Source organism: Gadus macrocephalus, chromosome 14 (assembly GCF_031168955.1).
Source record: "Gadus macrocephalus chromosome 14, ASM3116895v1".
NCBI classification, from domain to species: domain Eukaryota; kingdom Metazoa; phylum Chordata; class Actinopteri; order Gadiformes; family Gadidae; genus Gadus; species Gadus macrocephalus.
The window spans coordinates 10,565,685-10,591,397 of NC_082395.1; the positions used below are offsets into that span (position 1 = coordinate 10,565,685).

Here is a 25,713-nt window from a genome sequence, read left to right on the forward strand (position 1 = left end):
GAGGGGCAACTTTTCAGTCGGCGAAAATCACTGGTTTCAGGAGTAGAGCATGTATGATGCATGCATACCTGATGCATGGATCACAGTATTATCCAACGTATTCTAAAGGTGTATATATTTTCTAGATGTTGACTGATATTAATACACACTACTACTACTACATATTTGAATGATCCACAACTAGGAAGCTAAAACCTACTCATGCGTATTGTTAATATAGTAATAGGCCTAGTTGTCTGCAATAAATCTTACCGCCAAACAATTAGCAGATGAGGACATCAAGTGGGTCTTTTTTGCATTGCACTTTTTGTGCCGCATAAATAGACTGCTATATTACAATGCAAATGTAATTGGCCTAGCCTACATAAAGTAGAATAATATTTAATAAAGAACCGGACAGCTATTCATATAACGAAATCCCAATTTCAAGTTCAGACAACTATCAAGAATTATTTACAACATTTTCCTTTGCCTGAAGATCCAAAGATAAAATTCTTACCACATTTGTTATTTATTCACATTAAATATTAACTTAAGAATTAACTTTTAAAGAAGTTGGCATAATGTGCCCAAATATCGTCCAACTAACTTTTATCCAATCCTCAAATTGGCCAATGGTATGGGTTAAATTCAACCTTTATTTTTATATTCTGCTAAATAATAACACAAACATTTTTAACAAATATTTTATTAATGTTTTTTAGAAAATGTATGAATCTAAGTTAACATGACAAAACGATTACGACCGAAACATGAAAACGTTAACATCACATGATTGGTTCGTTCAGCTAAAATGAAGCTGAAGTAGGTATTTCGACAAAGACACAGATAAAAAGACATACGTACAGACACGTCTCTACACCAAACTATGTGCCCTTCAGGGCCTTCTTCAAATGCAATCAAGTTTAAGCACCAAAAACATCATAATAATTTGTAGAAGCATCGAGAAAAAGGGAGACATAAACAGTTTAAACGGAAGAAAAGTGAACAAACACAACCTTCACTGGCACAACGCTTAGCTTTTGTAGCACCTTTGCCTCAGTCTCATTGCTTTTGTGTCTCATTGCTTTGTGTGTGTGTGTGTGTGTGTGTGTGTGTGTGTGTGTGTGTGTGTGTGTGTGTGTGTGTGTGTGTGTGTGTGTGTGTGTGTGTGTGTGTGTGTGTGTGTGTGTGTGTGTGTGTGTGTGTGTGTGTGTGTGTGTTGGCCCCCAGGGACCCATTTAGGAGGGGACCCAAATGTTTCCGTGCGTGTCGGGAGACTGATTGTGTGGAATGTTCCAGATCCATGGCTGGTCTGAGAACAGAGAGCAACGTTTTTACCGACAAAATACAATACTTAAAAACGTCAACAATATACACCACACACACACACACACCCACACCCACACACAGTCAAAACGAAACCGAAAGACACTTGCACACAATTAACAAATGCAATTCACGTGTGCTCTTACATACAATGTATAGCATGTTCAAGAATAATTAAACATAGTAAGTCACATGGACAACATGTACAAAAACACAATATGAAAAGACAGATACAAACACACTGAAGACAGACAGGCGGACGGAGGAAGTGACAGACAGAGGGAGAGACAGACAGAGGGAGAGCTTCTAACCTGTTTTAAGGTAGGGTTGAGGAGGCAAATCGATGGGCACAGGAAACGCCTTGGAGGAGGAGGTGGCTGGAAAAGGATTCTTCTGGACAGGAAAGAATGCCATGTCCTGCCAGAAGAGTAAGATGTGACGCTTGTGAAATATATACATATATAATTCTCATTTGACATTTAGGCTTGCAATGTTCTGAAACATTGGGCTGGGTCTCACAACAGCAGGCCATTTGGAATACTGATATCCTTACATCTCCTCTCTCTCTCTAACATTCAATGCTTTCTGTGTATTTGATCACTTAATAAGTTTGTTTTCAAGGTCAATCCAACTGTCCGGTCAATCTGGCATGTCTTAAATAATGAGATTAACTATGGGCACACAACAGAGTCCATTATTCTAATAAAAATTGTATGATTTAAAGCTATAACGTGTGTCCAACAATGTTCAAACCCAGAGAAATCCATTGTTTTTGTCAAGATAATGGGTCTTTACGTTTGGTGGCATGTCAATGACGTCTATCCTCCTAACAGTAAGCCAGGGGAAATCTACTTTATTGCTATATTTCAATATCAATCTAGCTTACTAGGATGCGCTAGTATTGCAAGTGGCTCATGCCAGCTACAAAGCTAATGCGTACAGTAACATCACGGTACAACAATGTACTGTACATCCCCCTTCAGTCATTTCCCTTTGTTTTGACCACGGAAAAAAGCCCATGATTTAATTTGCAATTTAAGGTAATCTACAGCTGTATATGTACATGACTCATGTAATAGTAAGTTAGAAAGTAAACGTTACGTTATAATGTTAAGTAACATTATAACGTATAATGTTATGTCCAATATATAAAATATATTTTAATGAGTACGAACGTGACATAACATGAATAAACGTGAAGTGAATAAAACTTTAATGCATAATCTTGTCTGTCGTTTCAGATAGATATTCACTGGTGGCCATGTGGTTGCAGGCTACGACTCCTATAATACCATGAAACTTCATAATGTCATCTAACTACATCTTGTGTAATATGTTCTAGCAGCAGAAATGACATACAATCCCATTAAGAAAGTTCATTATGCATATTGCGTCTGAATAGGTTGTATGTTTATGTCCAGTACTGCTCTGTTTATGTTATAAAATGTAGTAATCTGAAGTCATGGGTGTGTGTGTGTGTGTGTGTGTGTGTGTGTGTGTGTGTGTGTGTGTGTGTGTGTGTGTGTGTGTGTGTGTGTGTGTGTGTCTTACAAAGGCAGAAGGGAGGTAGAGGACTCCCAGTTCATAGGAACGGACCATGACCTGGCTGTTGTTCTTCTCCAGGTTTCCCCATGCAGCCTTAGAGAGGTTAGCACTGAAGAAACACACACACACACACACACACACACCACACACACACGTTAAACAAGGATAATAACAGCCCCACGGGAATAGCTAAACACCAGTTTGTAGCAACAACATGGCAGTCGGCCATGTTGGCGTACCTGGTGATGAGGAACCAGGCTAGCTTTGTGAAGTCTGGAGAAGCTCGCATGTAGAGCTTGATGTGTGGCATTGCCTGACTCCGCCCTGTCGTATCAGCCTTCCACCTGCTGCTCACACACACACAGACACACACACGCAAACACAATCTGTTTGACTTTATGGAATTGGCTGTTAAAATTAATTATGAATTATTTTTAACTCAATAGTGCCATACACATGACACACCAGTGTATATATGGGAGACCATTTTTCAACCGAGCACAATGGACATCATCTCATGTTGATGTCATTGGGGTGGACAAAGGGGCGGATGATGCACACACACACACACACACACACACACACACACACACACACACACACACACACACACACACACACACACACACACACACACACACACACACACACACACACACACACACACATCCTACTTACCCATGTGCTGAAAGACACAGTGTGAGTTGTTGGGGGTTTAGAGACATTGTGGGTGGAGATTGGAAGTAAACCCTGGACTAGACTTACTGGAAGTAGGAGTGGAGCCAAATCTGCTTCTCTGCTGTCTGGATGCTGTAAGGGAGGGAGCCCCCCGCTGGTGGACACACGTAATGACAGTCAATCCATATCTTCTCTGAGTCAATGAAACTAATCCATCCATTTAGACAGATAGCAGTGAACAAACTGTTGTTAGTATGATGCAGGAACCACATAAATACCGCTAAAAACTACATTTGTACTCTACCTATCTCCATATACCATGCAAAACATTGAGATATCAACCTTAAATGACACAAACGTTAAATATTATTGGCAGTGTGTTATAAAGGTCCCGGCTGTTGAACTAAACTGTTAATGTTAATGCTAACAAATGGTAAATATTTTGTGTAAGCCTTTGCCAACTAGGATGCAAACAGAAGGGATGTGTATCACAGTGGCTACTTAGATCACATTGGCCACTTAGAAACTCTGAATGTTACCAGACTTCTGTGTGAGTATAAGTTTATGCTCAACTTACCAGGGTATCCCTCGAGACTATTCCTGACGTCATCAACAGATGGGTACACCTGCAAGACATCACACAACAGCCACTCACTACTTTATTGATATGACGGATCCAACCCCTATTTCGGCACTGTAGTGAATGGATTTTATTTAGAAAATATTACATGGAACTTAGATATGCAGTAACTGATAAAGGAGTACGCTATTATAGTCATTTTTGAGAATATATAAAAAAACATGAATAATTAATTTAAAGTAATTATTATTACATACACAACACATGGGCCATCAAGGTAATGAGATTATTATGAAAAGGCAGAACTGCTGTATAGCTACAATTATAATTATTTAAAACACATTCACCCTGTAGTTAGATTATAGGAGGCCATATATACGTATATTATGAAATAATGTCAACGTAAAGGGAAACTAGCACACCATACCAGGTGAATGGGGGGGTCTTGGCGGACAGAGGACCTCCCGAGTGTGGTGAGGGTCCGCTGGAACTCCCCTGCCAGCCACTTGGTCTTATCCAATCCCATGGATCCAATACTAGAGAACTGGCCAATCACTGGCCAGATTTCATCATCGGGAACCGGAATCGAATGATCATATAAAAGCTGGAGAGGAAAAAATATTCCAAATAACAAAAGAAGAAGGGGCATGATAAATAGAGCAGAGAGAGGAAAGTGAGTCGAAGAAGTGTTTTTACCTTTCTGAGTCTCAGGTGACCCCAGCGATCCATGTCGTCGCCTAGATACCTGCCTGGAGTGGAGCCAATCAGATACACCCTGACCAATCACACACACACACACACACACACACACACACACACACACACACACACACACACACACACACACACACACACACACACACACACACACACACACACACACACACACACACACACAATCTGCATTAATTGGTAAAACAGGGCAAGGGTTGTAGACTTATCTTCCTAAGTTTAGTGTACTACTGTGTCAATCAAAAAGTTGATCACTCTGTGATTGGTCACTTATGATTTGAGCCATTGGTCAATTAGGTAATAGTTTACTCCCAATTGTAGATGTTTGTAGACATCAATTAATAACATCCAAAATGGTCTTTATTCAAAAAGGTGTGTATCGTTGACTTGAAAACATTTCTATTCACTATGACCATGCAAACTGGACATCAACAACACTTAAACAAACCTAAATTGAAGCGAATTACAAATTTGGTTTACCAAGGACTTCAAACATAAAAGAACACAGTAGCTTAGAGTTTTGCATCCGTTAATTCTCTTTCAAGAATGACCATTATATGCGAGGGTGTGTTTGTATTTCACCTGGTCTCGGAGAGGTCATGCTCTCTGATGCGTTGGATCCATTCTCCGAGTTCTGGTGCCCGGTATGAGGCGAGGTACTCCAGCAGGTCCTTCTTAAAGAGGGTGGGAGACTCGCCATCACTGGACGGACTGCCGTCTGGTAACCGTGGAAACAGAGGACTCAGCCACAACCTAGCAGCAAAAACACAAACCAAGCAGTACATATTCAGCCGTCATAAGTTCTGGATCAGGGGACATCTAATAAGAGTTTTAATACCATGCCATTTTCACTATTCTATACATATATTTATTGCCTCACTTATCTTTATTGTTATTTTTTATCTATATGTATATTTCATCTGTATATCGTAATCACACTGTTATTTGTGATGTTGAGGATGCCGGAAATTCAAGCATTCCATGACCTTTATTGACTTGTGAATTATAAGAGCCATCTGTAAATTAAAGGTCTGTAGGATAAGTGAGTACATAGATGGTGCCTGTTTTGTTTCAATCCTCTAATCATTCTCAGCTGCAGCTCCTTCCTAAAACATAATTATTCTACAGGAAACAGCAATAGCTGGAAAGCATAAACCAATTAATGTGACCATAGCAGAAGGCTTACCAGTACCAACTCACCCCTGTGTTTTCTGGTACCAGTCTGCTCTGATGAGGTTGGACGTTGTTATGACGACCCTGAAACCTTCCTCGTACCACAGCAGCATCATCTTCCTGCGGCAACATCACAGGATGCATCGCCCACTTTTGTCAACTAGTATAACAACTGTAGACTGCACTGGGAACACTTTCTTGCACAGATATACTTTTTTACCCATTACAGTTTCAAAGAACATTGTCTATTCATATTTCATATCCATATTTATTCCCTTGTTGTACAGGTTCTGTTAGGAGGGATCAGCTCTTACGTGTGGTGAGTACCGAAAGCAATATCCAGCTTGGCCTGAAAAACAAAGTGGCAAAAAATATATTTGTCAATGTTTATGTATATATATATACAGTATATGTATGGATATATATAGATAGACACATTTGTATATAATGCCTTTAAGATAGACATTCTTCACATAACTTATGTCAGTGTGTTAACTCTGTCCAAAACAAAAACATGGTTGTTAGCATCCATAAAATTAGCTGATGAGGCAACATGGACTATCAATTAATACCTAGAATGGCCCTAGCTGGCTATAATAACGACAACATTTAACTTACCGTACATACAGAGCAATAAAAACACTAAACACCAATCCTGTGTGTGTGTTCGCTGCTTGGGTGCGTGCGTGTGTGATATTAGCCTGTAAACTCATAAGCCTTACTGGTTTTATGTGCCATGAACACGCGCATGGAACCATGGTTGTGTTTCTAACACTACAAACACAGGCATGGTTTCTAGGGTTAACCCTAACCCTAACCCTGAACATTCTGTGTGTCCGTGCTATTCTGTGTGCCTGTGGTCTCTGCCTTTAATGTTTGTTGTATCACTGGGTTCTGTGTGTACATGGTTTCTAGGTGTTCTGGGTGTTTGTGGGGTTCTGTGTCTGAGGGGTACCTGGCAGAAGCGCACGTGTGGGAAGGGCTGTGCCTGCTTCAGCAGTCGAGCTTTGGCTTCCCTCTTGTCCCCGTGGACGATTAGCACCGGCAGGTCCCTGGAAGCACAGCGTACTTCATTCCACATTGGACTTGGGCTGTTTGTCTGAGGCTATGTATTATTATATTATACATCTATTGATTATTATTAACAAATAATGAAATGATTATACAGCATCAGCAAATTCTTTCTAAAGATAAAGGACTAGCAGTTGTATAAAACGCAAAGATGAAATAAAGAAGAAGACAAAGATGAGTTTTCTAGACCTTACCGGAACTCTGGTGGATACTGCTCGACCATCCAGGGAATATCAAAACAGTAGTTGAACTGCGAGGAAGAAGCAAGGTTACATGTAAACTGCAGGGAAAGACCAAAGACCAAGAAGGTGTAGGCAAATTAGTCGATTTCTCACCTGAACGGATTCCTTTAATGTCCCGAACAGGGGGGAGAGGATATCTAAATGGTGAAACGATTAGATTAATTAAGCAAAAAAACAACAACAACTGATGCATGACAAACATACAACAACCACAACTCTTCTGAACCATCAGGGAACATTGGAACAAGTGGATAAGACTAATCAAAATGGTCCTACTCTAAACCAGACTAGACGCCCACCTCTCACCTCTGATATGCAAAGCACCAGTGTTGTACTTCTTGTCGAGCCCGGTCACCTTGTTGAGGTAGAACCTGTACGTGTCATTAAGACATGGCACGTGGGTTTCAAAGAAATCATCCGTCTCCTCGATGTAGTACTGACGGCCGTAGGGACTAGGGGGCCGCTCGTTTATCTCCACCTTCGGTTTCTTGGCTTTGGGGCTCGGAGCACGCCTGCTGGTTGGATTGTTGGCCTTATTGCCAAGACCCACAGCATCATCATCACCGTCACTATCAGAGAGAGCCCAGCCCGACTCCTCCTGGTCCTTTTTCCTCTTTCCACTGAGAGGTGATTCATACTTCCCTGGATTTGACTGGCTGTCGCGTGCTGTGTTTGGACAAACTGGCTTCACATCTGCTTCCGCTTTCACATCAGGTTTCAACCCCGGGAGATGGAAGGGACCATCAGGTTCTTCCTTCACCTCTGTGACTGTATCAGGGGACAAGGGGGCGTGGTAAATCTGATTGGAGCTCTGGGATGAGACGGACGGACGGGTGTTTTGGTAGCTGTCCGTCACTCCGGTCGGATGAGCTGATGATACCGTCTTGGATGAAGGGAGCTCATCGCCGTCGTCATCATCACTGCTGGAGACAGCCCACTTGCCATGAAGACTGTTCTGAGACATTTCTGGCAAGAAAAACAAAACATAAAATTTGTTGTATTGAGCAAGTGAACACAACATAACAAGATCTCCCGGGAATACTTGAGACACGCCCACACGCTCCACTACTACATTGCGAGAAGTCGTCAGAATGAACTCAAATGCTATGCGATGCCATTCATGCGTGGTTTTTCCAAGTCTTCGCAATTAATGAAAACATTCATAGAAATTGTAAGACTCTTCAAGTTCCGAAACTAATTATTGAAGCCTCAAACCTATCCAACACTATATGTTCTCTGTCGATAGGGATAGCAATGCTATCGTCAGAGACTGCAATCTCAATCAAATATTATTAACTATTTACCGTATATTTTCCTCGAATACAACTGAAAGAAAAAACGAACATTTGAAGGCTGAACGTGAACGGTGCTTTGTGTTGTGTTCACGTTGTTTCTCCTCTATTTCTACGGTCGGATCATCTGTAATTCTTGGCGTCTTTGGCTTGCAAGCGCCCTCTGCGGCAGAATTATTTCATTACAGCAGTTACAAAGGCTGCATAGGCAGCTTGTGCTCAACGGACGCAAACCACAATCAATAATTGATAATTAAATATTTATTCAAATACTGGACTTAGTAAGTGAATATTAAGACTTAATATCCATTAACACTATTTTAGGTCTCGGTTCCACAATGCATGAGATTTGCTGAAATAAATTGATTTCACAGAATGGAGGCAATGATGGATTTTTTTTTTAGAATCAAATATAATCGTGCCTCACTACTACAGTAGGGGACTACAGGCTGTGTATGTGTTGTTGTGGATGGAAATGAGCAAGATGCTTTAATTTGGGACAATGCATCTCTTCTTATTGAGACTAATGTTTTTTACATTGTCAATGACAAATAATTAAAAAATATGTCAAACTAAGCTATTGAAAATATAATAATTGTAAAAAAAATTGACAAAAGGGCAAGCCTTTTCACAGTATGAATAGTTAATACTACTATTATAATAGTTAGTAGTTAATATTGTACTATATTGCTCCAAGTAGTTAAAAATGATATTAACAGAATAATTTATTTGAAAGTTGCAGGGTGATATTAAGATGAAATATAAGTATTTTGATCACACTAAAATAACAATTGACAGAGCTAATGAAAATGCAATCCAGAAAAAACAATAATTTTCATCATCTTGTTAACAATTGTAAAGTGGGTTCTTTTATAAAGGCTGTTCTGTGAGCCCCTACTAAGGAACCGCAAATTTGTCAGATAGAGGTCTTGATCAAATAAAAGGAGGAGACTCTATACAACGTTAAATAATCATCCCGAACCAGGAAAGCCTTAGATCTTAGAACTATTTTTGAGATTTTTCCAGTATTGATCATCAACACTGCAGCCATATTTTGTGAAAAAGGATGGAATATAATCAATTGGGGCAAAAGCGCCCTTCCATGTGTGTCTTCTAAAGTGCTTGTTTTCCCCTGCACTGACATCACCTGACACACAGTATATTATGTCATTATGGAAAGAATCCCTACAGAGAAATACTCCTTGTTACCTTTCGCTTGATCACAGTATGTTTGTTATTGTGTCCAATCCGGATGACCTCAGACTAAGAATCTGGCAATATAGGCCAGTACAGGCCACCATAGGCGTGGGGAAGGGAGGGGTGAGGAGATTCAGTTGGTTGCAAACTGCAACCTCTCCACTTGTGTAACTATTACACACTGGACCTTTACCCTCACTAGTGCAGTGCTCGTTCAAAAGGTGCCTGTTCGTAACCGGCCTCTGGCATTGCTGCCCGGGGCTTTTAGGAGAAACAGTAATTCAAGCCTACTGGTTGGGGCCCCCTCTAAATACACTTCACAGTTGTAATGCTTACGGTAGTATCACAATGCTAATCCAAGTAGGATTAGGCTACAAAACATTAGACATTTTAGATTTTTTACATTCAATATTTGCATTTAGTCTTTTACAGAACTTATTTAATAAAATATGTAACTGCAAGTGTTCACAGACAGATAGCAATCAACCTATACATATCTAAGTCATTAAATTGTATGATTAATCCTGAATCAGAGTTGACTGCAGTATCCTGCTGTAATATAGTGAGCAACACCTGACCTTCAGACTCAACAAAAGTTGGTAGTTTCCCTCCCAGTTTATGCTCCTATCAAACTAACCATTTATATGGTTTCCAATGACTTCCCTCAGTGATAGAGATTAATCACTTCATTCAAATAAGAATGAAAGAGACAAATCTGGGCTCTGAAAAACAAAGAGACTCTTAACCCTTCAAACAGAATGTACAGACATGTCACTGATGCAGTTCCATCTCTTATATTCAAACAAACAGGATAATTAATATCATGTAAATAGTGACAAACAAAGATAATGTCGGAAAATAAAAAGTGAGGTACAAAAGGCCTCCTTTACTCTGTTTCTGATGTATCAGTATGACCTCAGAAGCTCAATCTTCCCCAAACATGTTCTTCCTCTACCAAAACTCTTACCTATATAAATCCATGTGAACATAATAAGAAAAGCAATCATAGTTGTGGCAGAAGTGACTGTTGATGGTCTTTTGAATCAAAGGCTGATTAGAATTTTGTAGTGACTTGATGCCTGCAGCTTTCTTTACACACAACACACACACCTTGAATTCTCCTCGACTGAGGTATTGATCTCGATCAGTTCTGGTTGTATTCTTATAGTGTTTTTTCTTTCATGAATGGTTCCAACACTTGTAGGCAGGTCATCAGAAAGGTGCTTAAATAGAAGCAGCACACCAGATAAACATGATGCATATTCTCAATAAGGAAATTATTTGGAAATCTGCCCAGACAATTCTAATAACTAACTACTTATCAGTCCACATAGAAAGACTCTAGAAAACCCAAACAAATCAATAAAAAAAAAAATTAAGTTAAAAAAGCAATGTCCAATCATAGGTGTTCCCTCAGATAAATATTGACATGAATATTAGAAGATGACACGCCTATAGAAGAAGAAAACCTGGATAAAAGGAGCTGGTTATGCCAGATAGTATACTTGCTCGGAATCTGCAGCACATTTGTTAAAGCTTAATGAGAATCCTCAGGTTTGGGATGGATTTGGCTGGACACAAGCTCATGTAGGGAAGAGGGTAACAATTGTGCAGGTAGGAATGCCAAGAAAGGCTTAAATTACAATATATTTATTGATATCCTATGGCAGAGAGGAGAAAAGTAATCTAGTGTTGAAACAGAAAGGAATTTGTGTCCAAAAATTGTTTTCAACAGATAATGTTAGGTAAAAGTAAGCAGGAAGAAAAAAGAATGAATAGATCAAGACTTGATCATACAGGTATATATTATTAGTTGGGGGCAGGGATAATGGTAAGTGGCAAGTGCACACATTTTAATGAGATTTTTTCTTTGAAAATGTTTATTAAATTGCCCAATATGTGACAAATGATGAGAAGAAGCCGGCATAATATATTAATTATATTCAAGTTGATCAATCAGGAGCAGTATATCAAGTAGAGTTCTAAAGCTATTGTGATTCCAACTCCTGCATCATAGGTGGCGCTCTGCACCTTTAACGTTGGTTTGTTGCCCCCAAATAAACGAATGAAGAAGACTCAGTCCATACTCTTGTCACTACTCATTAGTGGCAGTTCTTTAATAGGTCATCATTAGTGGAGGCGGTAATAAATCTGTTTGTCCGTTCGTAAACCTCTGAAGAAGAGGCAGAAGCATAACAAAAGGTCTTAAAAGTTGCAGTCATATGTCGTCTCAGTCATAGCTACCGGGCAGGTCGAATGTATATATACCCTCCTTGTTTTTTATATCTGGCGTCTTCTTCCTGTTACCCTGCTGACATGCAAACCACAAACTCGTGACCCAAACAAAACGAGATGGTTATTCTTCTCTTCAAGACTGACCTGGGTCTACGGGCTGAAAGTACGACTGTGATCTTTTAGATGACACAGCTGACTGCACCAGAGAAATGGACTATCTACTGCAGGTGAAAGTCGGAGCTCTAGTTGCTTTACTATTTTTAACTCTTTTATTTGGATTTATCCCTGCTCGGCTGAAATGGTTCAGGAACGGGAATGGTACAGGTTGGTTCTACACTTCACGTTATTGCTTTTGATTTCCTAGAAACCTTAGACATGTTAATTGCTCAACATTTTTCATGAAAGTTTGAGCTCCAGTAGCCTCTCCTGCCAACTGACAAATTCATTTTGGTTACTTCTAAAAGGCAATGATTTATGAGTGACATTAGAAGTCCTGACAAAAAAAGATGTATGTTAATGATTGCACTGATCAAATGACTCTTGCCTATTATGTAATTTTTTTTATGTTGAAATATTGATTTTTGCTTCCCCAGGAACCCACCGAGTGGTTCTGAGTTTAATCAGCTGTTTTGCTGGAGGGGTGTTCCTGGCAGCATGTCTGCTCGATATTATTCCAGACTACTTGGGAGACATCAACACTGAGCTGGATGCTCGGGGATTACAGGTAACGTTACATGTCCTCCTGAGCTCCATAATGGTCATGTATGTCACAAACGTCGCTTTGGAGTCAAGCAATGTTAGGACCACGGATGGCTGTGGACACACACTACACACTGGTCTTTAAATTGTGTGGAATACTTCATTTGAAATTGGGCAAATGTGTTGATGCGATGTGAAACAAAAAAAGTGTCATTGTAGGACAAACATAGTACATACCCTGTTATCTCTCGTTCGTTGAAAGTTGAATAACCTGTTCAAACATTTCTGCCTAAACAGATAAGCTTCCCCCTCCCGGAATTTATCATAGCCTCAGGCTTCTTCTTGGTCCTCATTTTGGAGAGAATTGTACTTGACTGCCAACATGCCCATGGTGACCATGAGGAGAGGGCTCTCCTCATTCCCGCAAATGGGCGGGATACTGGGCACGGGCACGGGCACGGGCACTCCTCGGGCCAGGACCTGGAGGACAGTGGGCCCCACATGCATGTGGACTTCCAGGCCCACTCCTCCTTCCGCTCCTTCATGCTCTTCCTCTCTCTCTCATTTCACTCCATATTCGAGGGCCTTGCCATAGGCCTGCAGAGGACTGACTCCAAGGTAAGGAGCAGTCAACACACATGTCTTATCCTCATCAGAGTTTGCTGTGTTGACTGAATAATAGTGGCCATTCATAGCTTCAGTCAGACCAAGCAGTGTTTTTTCGTATGGCATTCTATTAATATTGCAATATTTATTAGCGTGGAACGGTTTAATGTTTGCATTCTATTTTTCTGCGATTCAAATTGTGGATGACGTGATTATTTAGTGGCGCCGTGATATCTTCATGTCACCAGTGGAAGCAGAACTAAGCCTTACCCTGTCTCTGGACTAGATAGGACTTCTGCATGTCGCTGGTGAACATGAGCTTCTGCATTGAACTCGCGAATTAACTCTCACTTCCACTTATGGGTCACTGAGAATTCAGTGAAGTCAATTATTCCCACAAGAGCTTTTTTCTCTTCCTGCAGATCATGTGACTCTCTTTGTGCTTTCACACGTTACTTAAAGTGAACTGCTGATGTGCTGGGGGGGACTGCCTGATAACTTTCATTGTAAAAACTAGTTATTCTTCATTGGATCCAATTTGGATGCTTTTAATGTTATTTAAAAGGTAACAATAATTATGGCGTCATAATAAATGCTTATAATTTTGCACCATGTCCATCTTTGCATGGCGTCCTCATGTCTCCCACTTCCTGTGGGGATTCTAACTTCTCACTCTGACCAAGTGTCCCACACTAGCGCATGTGGAATTGATTTACTCTAAAGAAAACAAAGATAATTGACAAGAAGATAACATTTCGGCATTTACAGTCCAACCAGGCAGTCCCAATGCATAAGTGTATCTCCAGCACAACAATTGGGAGCGGCCACACGATTGATTGTGAGCTTGTCTAATCTATCTAGGTCTTGGAGATCTGCATTGCCATCCTGGTGCACAAGAGCATCATCGTGTTCAGCCTGTCTGTGAAGCTGGTGCAGAGCGCCGTGCGTCCTGCATGGGTGGCCGCCTACATTTGCGTGTTCGCCGCAATGTCGCCGCTGGGCATCGCCGTCGGCATCGGCCTGACGGAGGCGGCGCTGCCGTCGGGCGCTCTGATCCAGGCCGTCCTGGAGGGCCTGGCCGCGGGCACCTTCGTCTACATCACCTTCATGGAGATCCTCCCGCACGAGCTCAACTCTCCCGAGAGGCAGCTTCTTAAGGTGCTCTTCATCCTGCTGGGCTTCAGCACCATGGCAGCACTCACCTTCCTGGACTAGCGGTGAATGGTGTTCCTCAGTCTCCACTCTGTGCCAGGCTGCCTAGAGTTGATCAAGAGAGAGAGAGGTGCAGCGTCTATTTTAGCTTTCTTATGTTTTAAATTTAGGTTCTCATTTCCTGAGGAGGCAGATTGTATATTTATCCTTTTTTCTGTTTTGTTTAGATTTTATGTATTTCTGAATCGTGATGATAATGTCTGGATTGACTGGGCTAACAAAAGAGCAAAGAGGCTAAGGTATTACTGCTTTCATGCTGTTGTCCTCCACTTTTGTGCCTGACCTTTGACAAGACTGGTATAACTACTGATAACAAAGGGGTGTCACTGACTTTTTTTCATTGAATCATGTTAATGTTTGTCCGTTAAGTCAATACTTCCATTGCTGAATTGTTTACAAATTATTTTTACCCTATTACAAAGGGAAAAGATAGGTATTTGATTCCAGCTAAAGCACTATTTGTTCCCTGATTGGGTTGTAATGATGACTATGAGGTGTTGGCTTTAAATGCTTAGCCTTTACTGAGAACATAGCGTGATAACTGGCCTTGTAATCAGAAAGTGTTCGTTATACTTTACGAGAAATGACATGGGTCTGTTAGGTACGATGATTAGCATTGTGATTATAATGTAATCTACAACCCACTCTTCACAATACTAAGGCAATACTCTGCCTTTTGCCAAATAAACCTTATAAATAATAAATAACTTATAAAGTTAAACTTTTAATCCCCAAACAATTCCCTAAACATTTAGGTACAAGTGTCCTTACTATCTGTCTTTAATTTATCCTCATACCTGATGTAAGTGTTGTATGCATTGTGTAATTACTATAATCCAGTAACTATGTTTATTCAATGGATCTCGAAGACTACATTACATCACTACCAGTACCTACATTTACAGTTTTTCTCAGTCGCTTTGGTTCATTTCTCAGATCAGAATTGAAATTCTCAAAACTTCCTGTTCAATCTTCACATCAGTGTGTCACTTGTGCACATGAAAAAAACAGTTTCTCATTTATTTGAACACGTTGCAAATGCTTTGGTACATCCATGCACATGATTACGTGCAATTCTCTGCTCTTTCCTACATTATCAATTGCTTGTCATGTTGATCAAAATGTATTGTAATGATCTCTATGGAATAGTCTCACCCCCACAACATTTAGGCATTAGTTCATTGCATAAGTCTTTACATGCAAAATGGTTCAACAAATTGTCATATGTCAAGCATATGTCTATACATTTCTATACACTGGCATTATTCTCTTTTTTTTGTTATTTTTTTCTAAATCTGTCCTGAATTGGACAATTGCTGCCAGGTGAATCTTGACTTTCTCTAAAGAAGGGAAATGTTTGAAGCGTTTGATCAACCAATGATCAACCAGTTTACTGGAATAGCTCAAAGGTGCACATCCTGAACCATGAACTGGCAAGTATATATATAGCTGGAGCACAACACAATGTTACATTGTCTGAGAATTTGTGGCCCAACAGACAGGTATGTCAGGAGGTGAAGGATGACTGCAATGTAATTCCTACAGCAATGCATGTATAGTTTACCCCAAGGAGGTTTTCCTATGTTCACATTTCTAGCAATGACATGGTCTGTCAACAAATTACAGTAAAAACAGTCAAAGCGTTAACGTGAATCTTGTCCAGTCTCTTGCAAGCAATCTCCCACATACACTAAGGTGTAACTTACAATTTACAATAATTGTCTTCAAAACTTTATCCATAGTTTACATCTTAACATCCCTCCAGAGCACACTGTTATATTGACAACATGACTAAGCAATTTGACTGTCTTATCCGTAGACAATGACACAAGGACTTCATTCTGATGGCACTGACATGTTCATTGAAACAGATATTTACTTTTGAGAGATGAACTAAGGATTTTGAGCAAGAGACTGGCTTTTGCAGGTAATCCATGGTGTTTTGCTATTTGAACGCATTGTTTTGAGAAATGCACTTACTGCTTCGAAAATTTCAATTCTGATCTGAGAAATGTACCAAAGCGACTGAGAAAAACTGTAATGTTGAACCGAATTCTAGAAAGACCTTTTTGATAGCATTGGACGTTTAAGGTGTAGGCCTACCTCATTGTAGATATTGAATCCTTGAAAAACTTAAGCCTGATGCCAAGAATTTTTTTTATATTCAATGTACGAATTACGAATAATGTGACCGTAATGTGATGATTTACAAAAGATTACTTCATGGTGCCTTGAATAGTTTTGGCTTGATGTAAAATATAAAACATTTCCAAAAAGCCTGGCTGTTGTCTTGTAAACATTATTCTAATATTAAATCAGTATTGTGTATATGCGTTTTCTTTCAAGAAAACAAAAGATCCACCAGGTATTAGGCATGGCGAGACGCGAGAGCCTCATCGCTGCTCTCTGAGGCAAAACACAACGTTTACACAAACTTGCACCACTCTCCGTTACATAGCCCTGGTAACTCATACTAGCAGTTCACACGACAGCAAAACACACGGCAACTGCTTCTGCAAATTTAAAATCCATTGACAATATTATCCCAGAATCTGTTGACAAGCAAAGGTCGAGAGCTGAGAATGGCATGGCCAGCTTAGTAATATAACTTTCGAGGATGACTTAGTTCAGTAATATTTCTTTATTTTTGCTTAAAACACAAACCTGTTATTTGAAAATATTGCTTGATGTCTCTTGGGGTTAATCGAAGAGTCCAGCAACACAATGCTACTAGCTACAGGGATATTTTGCTAAAACTATACATCACCAAATTTAATTTAGTGAATTGGTTCAACTGTGAGGCTTCTACTGCAAAATTATGTAGATACAGACATTGTCTTTTAATATTTGAGATATTCAATAGTTATGTTTATTCTTGTTGATATATGTATAATTTCCCTGACTATTAGCCTAGTACCATTTTATGTTATTTTACATCTTAAATTAACCTCCATTAACCGACCTTCCAAAGATATAAAATGTGCTCTCAAAATACGTTATTTAGCTTTCACTTTATATTCTGCCAACATCACTTCGGTCACCTGAAACCATAAACCTTGGCTGATGGGTGTATAACTAAATGATGTCCCTCCTTGGCTTCAAAATAGCCGTATTTTAAATGTTAACCTAGTGATATAAAGATTATTCCAGGGATGTTATATTGGCCTACCAATAATCTAGAGGGATTTGGAGAAAGTTAAAGCAAAGGGTATAACTGATGTTTATTTTATAGTTACATAAAACATTTTTAAACCATTGGTGTCATCACATGGTGAAGCATGTTCCACTCCAAATGGTTATCAACTGCCTCAAGGTTTATTTAGAAAGGTTCCGTGTCTTCTCATAACAGTAACTTAACACCAGACATAACCAGCAGTGGGTTTTACATTATATTTCCATCCGTTTCTGTAATTGACGATCAGCCTACGTAGACCAAAACACTGGCCTCCCTTTGTACCCAAATTAAATGTAGGCCTATTTGGTTTTCAGTGCTTCCAAGTGTGCCAACATGTAGTAATCAGCAGCTGACTTTAAGGGGAATTATAGATTGTTCCCACAAGGTGGTGACAGTTCCCACTTTGCCTCCTTTATACTAAGGTGATCCCATGCTTAATATAAAAAAATGGACAAAAATGTAATAATTCCTGAATTGTGTGACTTTCTATTTTATTTAACTCTTATAATCTAAAACATGCAGCAGATGTGGTTTTGTGGCTCTCTCTCCCTCCCTCTCTCTTGCTCTCTTTGTCTCTCTGTCTGTATGCAACTCTGTCTCTCTCTGTCTGACTTTCCCTCTCCCTGTCTCTCTATCTGTCTCCTTATGTGGGTGGTCTCTCTCTAAGCCCCTTAACCCATTCCTATTACGTGCCATTAATGCAATCTGTGTGGAAGGGATCAACTTCATAAACCATTGACCAGGAGCTAGAGAGAAGAAGCAGAGTAAAAAGAACAGAGCAAAAAAATCGAAGCTACACTATTTACGAATGTACAGAGACAAACATGCAAAACAAACACCACAGTTCCAGCCTAAGCACAGGATGACTTGATGCATGTGAGCGTATCCAACCTGATTTAAGAGAGCATTTGAATGTTAATGGCCACTAGGTGGTCTGACTGTTCTATGTTTTACCCTGACTGTTTCCTATATCAGCATTGTTATTCCTCTCTGTTGTAAACAACCGAACAAATGGACCCACTTGGAGCTAATGGACTAGGAATTACTATTTAGAGATTCCCTATGCCGATTCGAAATGTCTAGCCAACATAAATCAGTGTAATCATGCATTTTTAATGTTTGGATCGTTCAGATGAATCTAGAGCATTTTCAGATGATACTTTGTCCATATTTGTATTATACTGCCGCATATATGTTTATTTTCAAACACAAGGCTGCTGAGTATCATCGCACCACTGGAGGACAATGTGAGTTCCCCCCGATGTTGAGTGCCGCAATCTGGATCCACCAGAACACAGAGTAACGGGCTCTGTATACGCAATCATATATAGAGTAGACACAACATACATGGACGGGTGGACCAAAAAATATAGTACTACTTTGGTTTAGTTTTGATGTACGCCAGTGGAATTGGAATACAAAAGTCATTTATTTGCACTAAGTTCTCAAGACACATTAAGGCTTGCTTTCTTTTTTCAAAGTCGTATGCATATCAACAGACCTTAAGAGGTTAGAAGAAAACGGGGTTAGAAGAAAAGTGAAAGAAACGACTACTTTCACTCATTTACATGGAATCTTTAATAAAAGACAAAAGAGGTACACTCTTGCAGAGAAGATATACACAGACATAAAATACCCCAAAAATCTCCCTCTCTCTCTTTCCCACACACGCACACACACACACACACACACGCACAAACACACACACACACACACACACACACACACACACACACACACACACACACACACACACACACACACACACACACACACACACACACACACACACACACACACACAAATACATATACAAAGGAGGAAAGATGGCAGGCAAAACATCCCTAAAGACTCAGATACAAAATGCAATTTCCCCCCCAACCAAAGGCTTGAGATTCAAGTCATACCGGGACGCTACGGTTTGAACTAAACATCTACTAGAATTTTTTTATTTCTTACTTATTTTACAGCACTATTACATCACGATTTGTTTGAATCATTTATAATGGCAATCTGTGAGAGAATTGTTTACACTTCCACGTTGATTTTGTCTAAACCATTCAGCGTCATGCTTGGAAGATGCTGACACAGCAATCTGGAGGGAATGCATGTTGAGTAACACAAGGAAGTACATAAAGCACATAAGGCAAACTGAGGAGATCTGTGGCACAGGCTTGTAGAAATGGGACCTCCAGGTTCACAAAGTAAAAGGCCTCTCGCGCTCACCCATCTTGATGAGCTTTTTGGCACAACCCACAAGTACAACGTTTGAGTACAATAAGCAGTCTCTGTGCAAGGGCGGAGATAAAACATGGCAGGACTTCTACTTTGGAATCCTGGGTCGGCATTCAGAGAGTCTAAAGTCCTCTTAGACAGGCACAACACCAATCCATTAGAAATGGATGCAACTGGATTCAACGGAACAACATGTTGAACAGACTATGGTGGTGGGAAGAGAAGGACGAAATAGAGACTGGTGAAAAGAATAGAGGAGAGAGCCTGGTGAGAGACATGTTTGTAAATGGTTTAGGTGGGGAATACAGGAATGGTGGGAAAGACAAGGGCGAGTAGAGAGTGGAAACTGCACATTTTACAATGACAATAACTAGAAGACCCACAGAGGGGGAAACGGAAACAGAAGCAGAGCGCTGGAGGAGGCTCAGCGTGACGGAGCTGGGAGGAGGTTAAAGCGTTCCTTCGTCCAGCAGTTTGTTAACGCCCAGGCAGATCTTCCGGAGGTTCAGTCTGTACTCCTCCCCGTCGCCGTACAGCTCGGCCAGGAAGTCACCGTGGGCGAAGTGGTTGAAGACGTGGTCGATGCGGGCGTGCGAGCGTGCCGTCAGGTGCTGCTCCACCAGCGAGTGGAGCAGGTCCCTGCACTCCAGCAGGAGCTCCGACAGAATATTCCGGTCGAACGTGTACTCCACCTCGTAGAAGCTCACCGCCGTCATGGCCGCCTGGTTCATCTTCTTCTTGAAGCGCTCCACCGTGTCCAGCTCGTCCGGGTTGAACTGGTGGTTGCGATAGAGGACGCCTATCTTCAGGGCGATCTTGATGACGTCCTTGATGATCTTGTGGGCCTCCTTCTTGCTCTTGGTGAACTCGCGGCTGGCCTTATAGAGCTCGTCCAGGATCTCACTGCTGGTGTCATCCGTCAGCAGGTTGGCCACGGCCATGGTGGCCATCTTGCTGAGGATCTTCTTCTGGGCCTGCATGGCCAGGGACCGCGAGTTGAAGCTCTCCTGGCCTGCAAAGAGACGGAGAGAGAGAAACAGTGAGAGAGAGACATGTAGAGAGATAGAAAAGGAGATTAAGCAGGAGAGAGATTACAATACAATACACACATTTTTTTATTTCATGCGAATAAGGAACATTTCTTAATCAAATTGAGAAACAGAGTGAGGGAGAAAGAGGAAGAGAAAGTGAGAGAGAGATGAAGTGAGGGGCAAAAAGGATAGGGAGATGGAGCAGGAGAGATGTAGAGAGAAGAAACAGACATAGATATAGAGACAGATAAACAGAAGGGAAAGAAGAGATTTAAAGATGGAGCCATGCAGATAGAGAAAATGGAAAAATGTAGGGAGGACAAAGGGAGACGAGTAAACAAAGAAAAGATAAGAGAAAATGGAAAAATGGAGGAATGGGAAAGAGAAATGTTTTGGTTAGTCCAACAGATTGTGAATCTTATAATGTGTGTTTATTACTTTAAACAAACAGATGAAGGGAGAGGAAGAGATGAGTCAGGGCAGTCCTTCAGCCCCAGGCTGATGAAACGCCTCGTCAATTTATCAGAATCTTGTATGTTTGCCGAGATGTAATGCTTTCCCTCTTCATTCGTTAATCATATTTAATGAACAGGATTTTGATTTACGCGGGTTAGTCCGGTTTCCTTCTACTATTTCTAGCCTTCTACTTCTATTACTTATACTATCACTACAAAAACCACACACAAAAAAAAACATTTGGTCATATAATATATAACCAAATTGTGTCTTTCACTGTTTCCTCTGGAGGGAAGGAACTCTGTGATGATAAACTCCATTTCAAAATCATAAAAAAGAGTCCATGTTATTGGATCTATAAAGGTTAGGACACGAGCGAAGCCAAAAGTCCTCCACTTCCCTGACTTGGAAGCTAACCGCATTGTGTGGAAGAAGGGCGGAGGCTGGGTGTGTTGGCGGCATGAGCTACCGGAGAAACGCCCGGCCGTCTGGGTAACATCAAACAGCTGTAGGCTGCACGCGCTATTCTCAACGATAAGTGAGTCGACTGTGCCTGTGTGTGGATCTGCCTGCCCCCCTGGTACACCGCCCCATTACGCCGCAAACGACCACAGTAGCCTCACTGGCCAGAATTCACAAAGAGCAGGGACATCAAAGAGCGGCTGTGAGTGTCTTTTGCAGCGTTCGCTGCCAGCAGGGTAAACACGCGTCTTACAAGGCAGAGGAGGAGGAGGAGGAGGAGGAGAAGAGCGACGAGGACAACAACACAGGGAATGGGTTTATTTTAGACGCCACCCAGCTAGAAATTACACAACAGATAACAGCTATGATGATCAAAGCTCAAGGGAAGTTATTAGCTTCGTAATTTTCAGTTTGACCCTACACAATTAGAGGAAAGGTTAGATGTGTCGATGGATGGTTGGATGGATGGAAGACAGAGAGACGGACAGACGGACAGACAGGCAGACAGACAGACAGACAGACAGACAGACAGACCAACATACGATGCCCAGTGGGCTACACTCAGTGGGGGCTCAGTAACAGTCTGGAATCAAAAGAAAAGGACCACCTGCTTACTTATACTAAGTTAATTAAAGTAGACAGCTCTGTGACTATGCAGTAACCATGCTGTCATCTTCTTTCTAGCCCCCCCCCCCTGTATCTCTCTTTGTCTCTTTATCTTTATTTATGTGAATTCATTCAAAATAAAAAAGGGAAACCCTAGCCCCCACGAAACGACTGACATTTAATCACAATTCAACATGAGAGGCATTTTGATTTGTGGTTTAAAGCAAAATTACTTCTCATGTACAGATAATAAGCCAGCTGTGGCATTTACAAACCAACTAGGGATGTCGGGCCCTCATCTGTTAGTCTCTGTAATCTGTTGAATGAATCCTCAATTGAGTAATAAACAACTGCAAACACCTCAGTGGATATCTAAATATGTCTATGTTGAAATGTATCTTTAATTCATATTCCAATGCGTTGCATTGGACGGTTTTCTATACGTGCCCTTTAAACATCTCCACTGCACAACTGCAAAGGCCTGCCTGCTTTGAACTGATGGACACACTGAAGCAACTGTAATTGGGTTGTTTTATGGGCTGCTTTCCTTGTAGCATCTATTTGCATCAGCCACTAGGGAGCTCATTTTGTTTAACATTATAATTGCGAGCATCATTGTAGATAAGGGCTGGTTAATCAAATGTGTTTCAATTACAAAGGAAAAAGATTCATGGGACCATAGACGTCACTTATACTGCTTCAAAGGTGACATTTTTTAATGTTGCTGTATAATAACATTATTCTTCTATAGTTTCCAATATCCATTTGAAAAACAACAGGCTGATAGACCGGCTGGCTTAAAATAGCCTGATTGAACAGTTTGATAAGTGCCAAAATATAACACGACAGCCCACAGGCAAATTTTAATAGAGAGAGCTATTGACCTGACATTAGAACATAAAAACGGTGTATTTAACCGTTGGTTTAACACTCTCTCTTTCTTGTTCTCAGGCTGGTTCCCTGTATGAGCTCTTTGTTCTGATATATTCACAGATGGTAGATAGCGCCATGTCACGTGCATTAAGGTGAGCAGCATCAATACAGCCTTGTGTTTTCCAAATTAAAAGGGGAGGCTATTTGAATCCGGCCCCAACATGGAGCTCTCAAAGCCTATGTGGTTGGCCACCCACCCACCGATGGTGCGAGATACATTCATTTTCATCGCAAAATGTTTCAGAATATTTCTCTAATTATCCTACTATATAATTGGCAGCTTTGATTCTTTTATTATGGTGGGGACAGTTTGGTTTACAACCCACAGAGCTCCTTGATTTGATGGGCCAGTGTACAGTTCAGTGGCCAGTGTTCGGTAAGCATACTCAGATAGGCCCATTGATGAGTGTCACAACCTTGCCTCCAAGCCTACTGCTGTGTTTGGTCTTGCTGTGTCTCTTAGTGGCTGGGAGAATCAACATAAAACCACGGGATAAATAAGGGCTGTTTGTGTTGTGAGTCAGGCTGACAGGAAGGGAGGAGGGAGATTCGCCTAGCGATTTTAGCACCTTCTGGCAAGGAGAATTGCTAAAGTCTGACTGTTTGCGTGGTTTCACGTGGAACAGAACAAGATGCGAGTGCCCGTACACACGGACACCCACACACAGACATTCAATATTGCCTCTTAATGAGGCAAGAGGACACACACACACATACACACACACACACACACACACACACACACACACACACACACACACACACACACACACACACACACACACACACACACACACACACACACACACACACACACACACACATAAACACACGCATTTCTGTGCACAAAATATCTCTGTGTGCCGTCAATCAGATAGTGATTTGAGTGACATTTGAGCCACATTGTCAGAATGGGTTAGCGCAGAGTGAAAGCTGTCAGGACAGAGATAGCAAACAAATTATTCACCCTCCAGAACTTTCCTACAGTACATGGGCCCTGCACAAGTTGAATCACTTGATCGATCCATTGAGAATGATATGGTTCAAATCCCAGCTCTACAGCGTGTAAGAGACCAGAATCACACACTGCACCCACCCACATTGGAGGTTCGGTCGGTTTTCGTTAACTATTTTGTCAACATTTTGTATGTCAAATGTTGACAAAATTGACTTATTAGCATCTGGCTTAGTTTAGCTGATGTGGTGTTGCTCTGCTATCTGAGGGGACAGTCTCTCCCTTTGCACCGCCTGCGTTTTCTTGCATGCTGCTGAGTCAACAGCTTCGGATGGGTTTCATCAGAACATCCTGGGGATGTGTGTATTGCGTGGACAGTGGCCAGGAGCGTTTCTCTGAGAGGCGGCTGTGTGATGAAGTCTCCCTGGCCGTTTTTTTTGGTTAGTTTCCAGAGCATCTGCAGGAAAAAAGGCCATCTGAGGCAACCACAGCCTTGCACTTACCAGTCTGGTCCGAACTAGACCAGTATGTTCTGAGTCAATGCACACAAACATGTAAGCACACACGCCCACATGCACAAACACATACAAATATAAAAATACACAGATATGCCCTCAAACACACACACACACACACACACACACACACACACACACACACACACACACACACACACACACACACACACACACACACACACACACACACACACACACACACACACACACACACACACGCATAAAGACAGGGAAATTCATGAAATGCCAGCTCAATATTTATTTTCTTACTTGCTTACCCATGAATACCTTGTCTAGCAATCAGAAAAGTAGGTCACGTGTCAAGGTCATTGAGCACATTCCCATTACCGTTTATAGGGGCTCATGTGTGGTGTCGTGTCTGTGTGTCTTTTTCTATGTTGTTCTTGTTGAGTGTGTATGCTGATGATATACAAGAGATAATACCGACACCTGTATTTACTGTGCCTTGATCTCAGCTTACTGCGTGTCAAACGTGCTCCTGCTAAACATTATGAGTATCAACACTAGCCAGCACCCTTGAACTTGTCTAACACAGAAAAGTGGTGGACTTTCTGTCTAATGGCGAATAAGGGTGTCAATGATGTTGGCGATAAATGGGACAAAGAAATAAACATGTATACAAAGAAGTGCAAACACTGCAGAAAAATATGCTGTTTTAATAGACAGCAGTTCCCCAGGAGTCTCTTTTTTGCACGGATTTCCACACAACATGCTACATAATTAAAATCCTGCTACCACAGCAGAATTTATC

At 41.0% G+C, this 25,713-nt stretch overlaps 3 protein-coding genes and 1 long non-coding RNA gene across 4 annotated transcripts in view; 1 reads left to right on the forward strand and 3 right to left on the reverse strand.

Moving 5' to 3' along the window:
* Positions 1–672: 672 nt before the first annotated feature.
* On the reverse strand, positions 673–8,777 carry tdp1 (tyrosyl-DNA phosphodiesterase 1). Its single transcript, XM_060071959.1, has 16 exons — positions 8,634–8,777; positions 7,636–8,295; positions 7,423–7,466; positions 7,282–7,337; positions 6,972–7,068; positions 6,331–6,365; positions 6,044–6,136; positions 5,426–5,596; positions 4,808–4,886; positions 4,539–4,715; positions 4,109–4,157; positions 3,619–3,685; positions 3,093–3,200; positions 2,860–2,962; positions 1,620–1,725; positions 673–1,294 (listed from the first exon to the last, which is right to left on the reverse strand). The coding sequence occupies exons 2-16, from the start codon at positions 8,291–8,293 to the stop codon at positions 1,221–1,223; spliced, it is 1,917 nt and encodes a 638-aa protein (XP_059927942.1). The 5' UTR covers positions 8,294–8,295; positions 8,634–8,777; the 3' UTR covers positions 673–1,220.
* A 3,097-nt stretch (positions 8,778–11,874) lies between these two features.
* Positions 11,875–15,022, forward strand: slc39a1 (solute carrier family 39 member 1). The gene is made up of 4 exons (XM_060071108.1): positions 11,875–12,377; positions 12,647–12,777; positions 13,050–13,370; positions 14,220–15,022. The coding sequence occupies exons 1-4, from the start codon at positions 12,263–12,265 to the stop codon at positions 14,571–14,573; spliced, it is 921 nt and encodes a 306-aa protein (XP_059927091.1). The 5' UTR covers positions 11,875–12,262; the 3' UTR covers positions 14,574–15,022.
* On the reverse strand, positions 14,919–16,827 carry LOC132471817 (uncharacterized). Its single transcript, XR_009528923.1, has 2 exons — positions 16,607–16,827; positions 14,919–15,336 (listed from the first exon to the last, which is right to left on the reverse strand). It is a non-coding gene; the product is annotated as an uncharacterized LOC132471817 (long non-coding RNA).
* Positions 16,828–19,728: 2,901 nt separating this feature from the next.
* Positions 19,729–25,713, reverse strand: part of tnfaip8l3 (tumor necrosis factor, alpha-induced protein 8-like 3) — a 13,605-nt gene continuing 7,620 nt past the window's right edge. The window contains exon 2 of the mRNA XM_060071451.1: positions 19,729–20,992. Coding sequence (XP_059927434.1) covers positions 20,430–20,992 — 563 coding nt within the window. The 3' untranslated portion in view covers positions 19,729–20,429. The remainder of the gene's footprint in view (positions 20,993–25,713) is intronic.

What these genes read in the sequence shown, in the direction of transcription:
- tdp1 (XM_060071959.1), bottom strand. Translation starts at nt 8,293, where the DNA reads ATGTCTCAGAACAGTCTTCATGGCAAGTGGGCTGTCTCCAGCAGTGAT. An exon ending in CATTAAAGGAATCCGTTCAG is followed by an intron (nt 7,338 to 7,422) that starts GTGAGAAATCGA and finishes TCTTCCTCGCAG; the next exon opens with TTCAACTACTGTTTTGATAT. An exon ending in TCAACCCTACCTTAAAACAG is followed by an intron (nt 1,295 to 1,619) that starts GTTAGAAGCTCT and finishes CTCTGTTCTCAG; the next exon opens with ACCAGCCATGGATCTGGAAC.
- slc39a1 (XM_060071108.1), top strand. Translation starts at nt 12,263, where the DNA reads ATGGACTATCTACTGCAGGTGAAAGTCGGAGCTCTAGTTGCTTTACTA. An exon ending in CAGGAACGGGAATGGTACAG is followed by an intron (nt 12,378 to 12,646) that starts GTTGGTTCTACA and finishes TTGCTTCCCCAG; the next exon opens with GAACCCACCGAGTGGTTCTG. An exon ending in TGCAGAGGACTGACTCCAAG is followed by an intron (nt 13,371 to 14,219) that starts GTAAGGAGCAGT and finishes TAATCTATCTAG; the next exon opens with GTCTTGGAGATCTGCATTGC.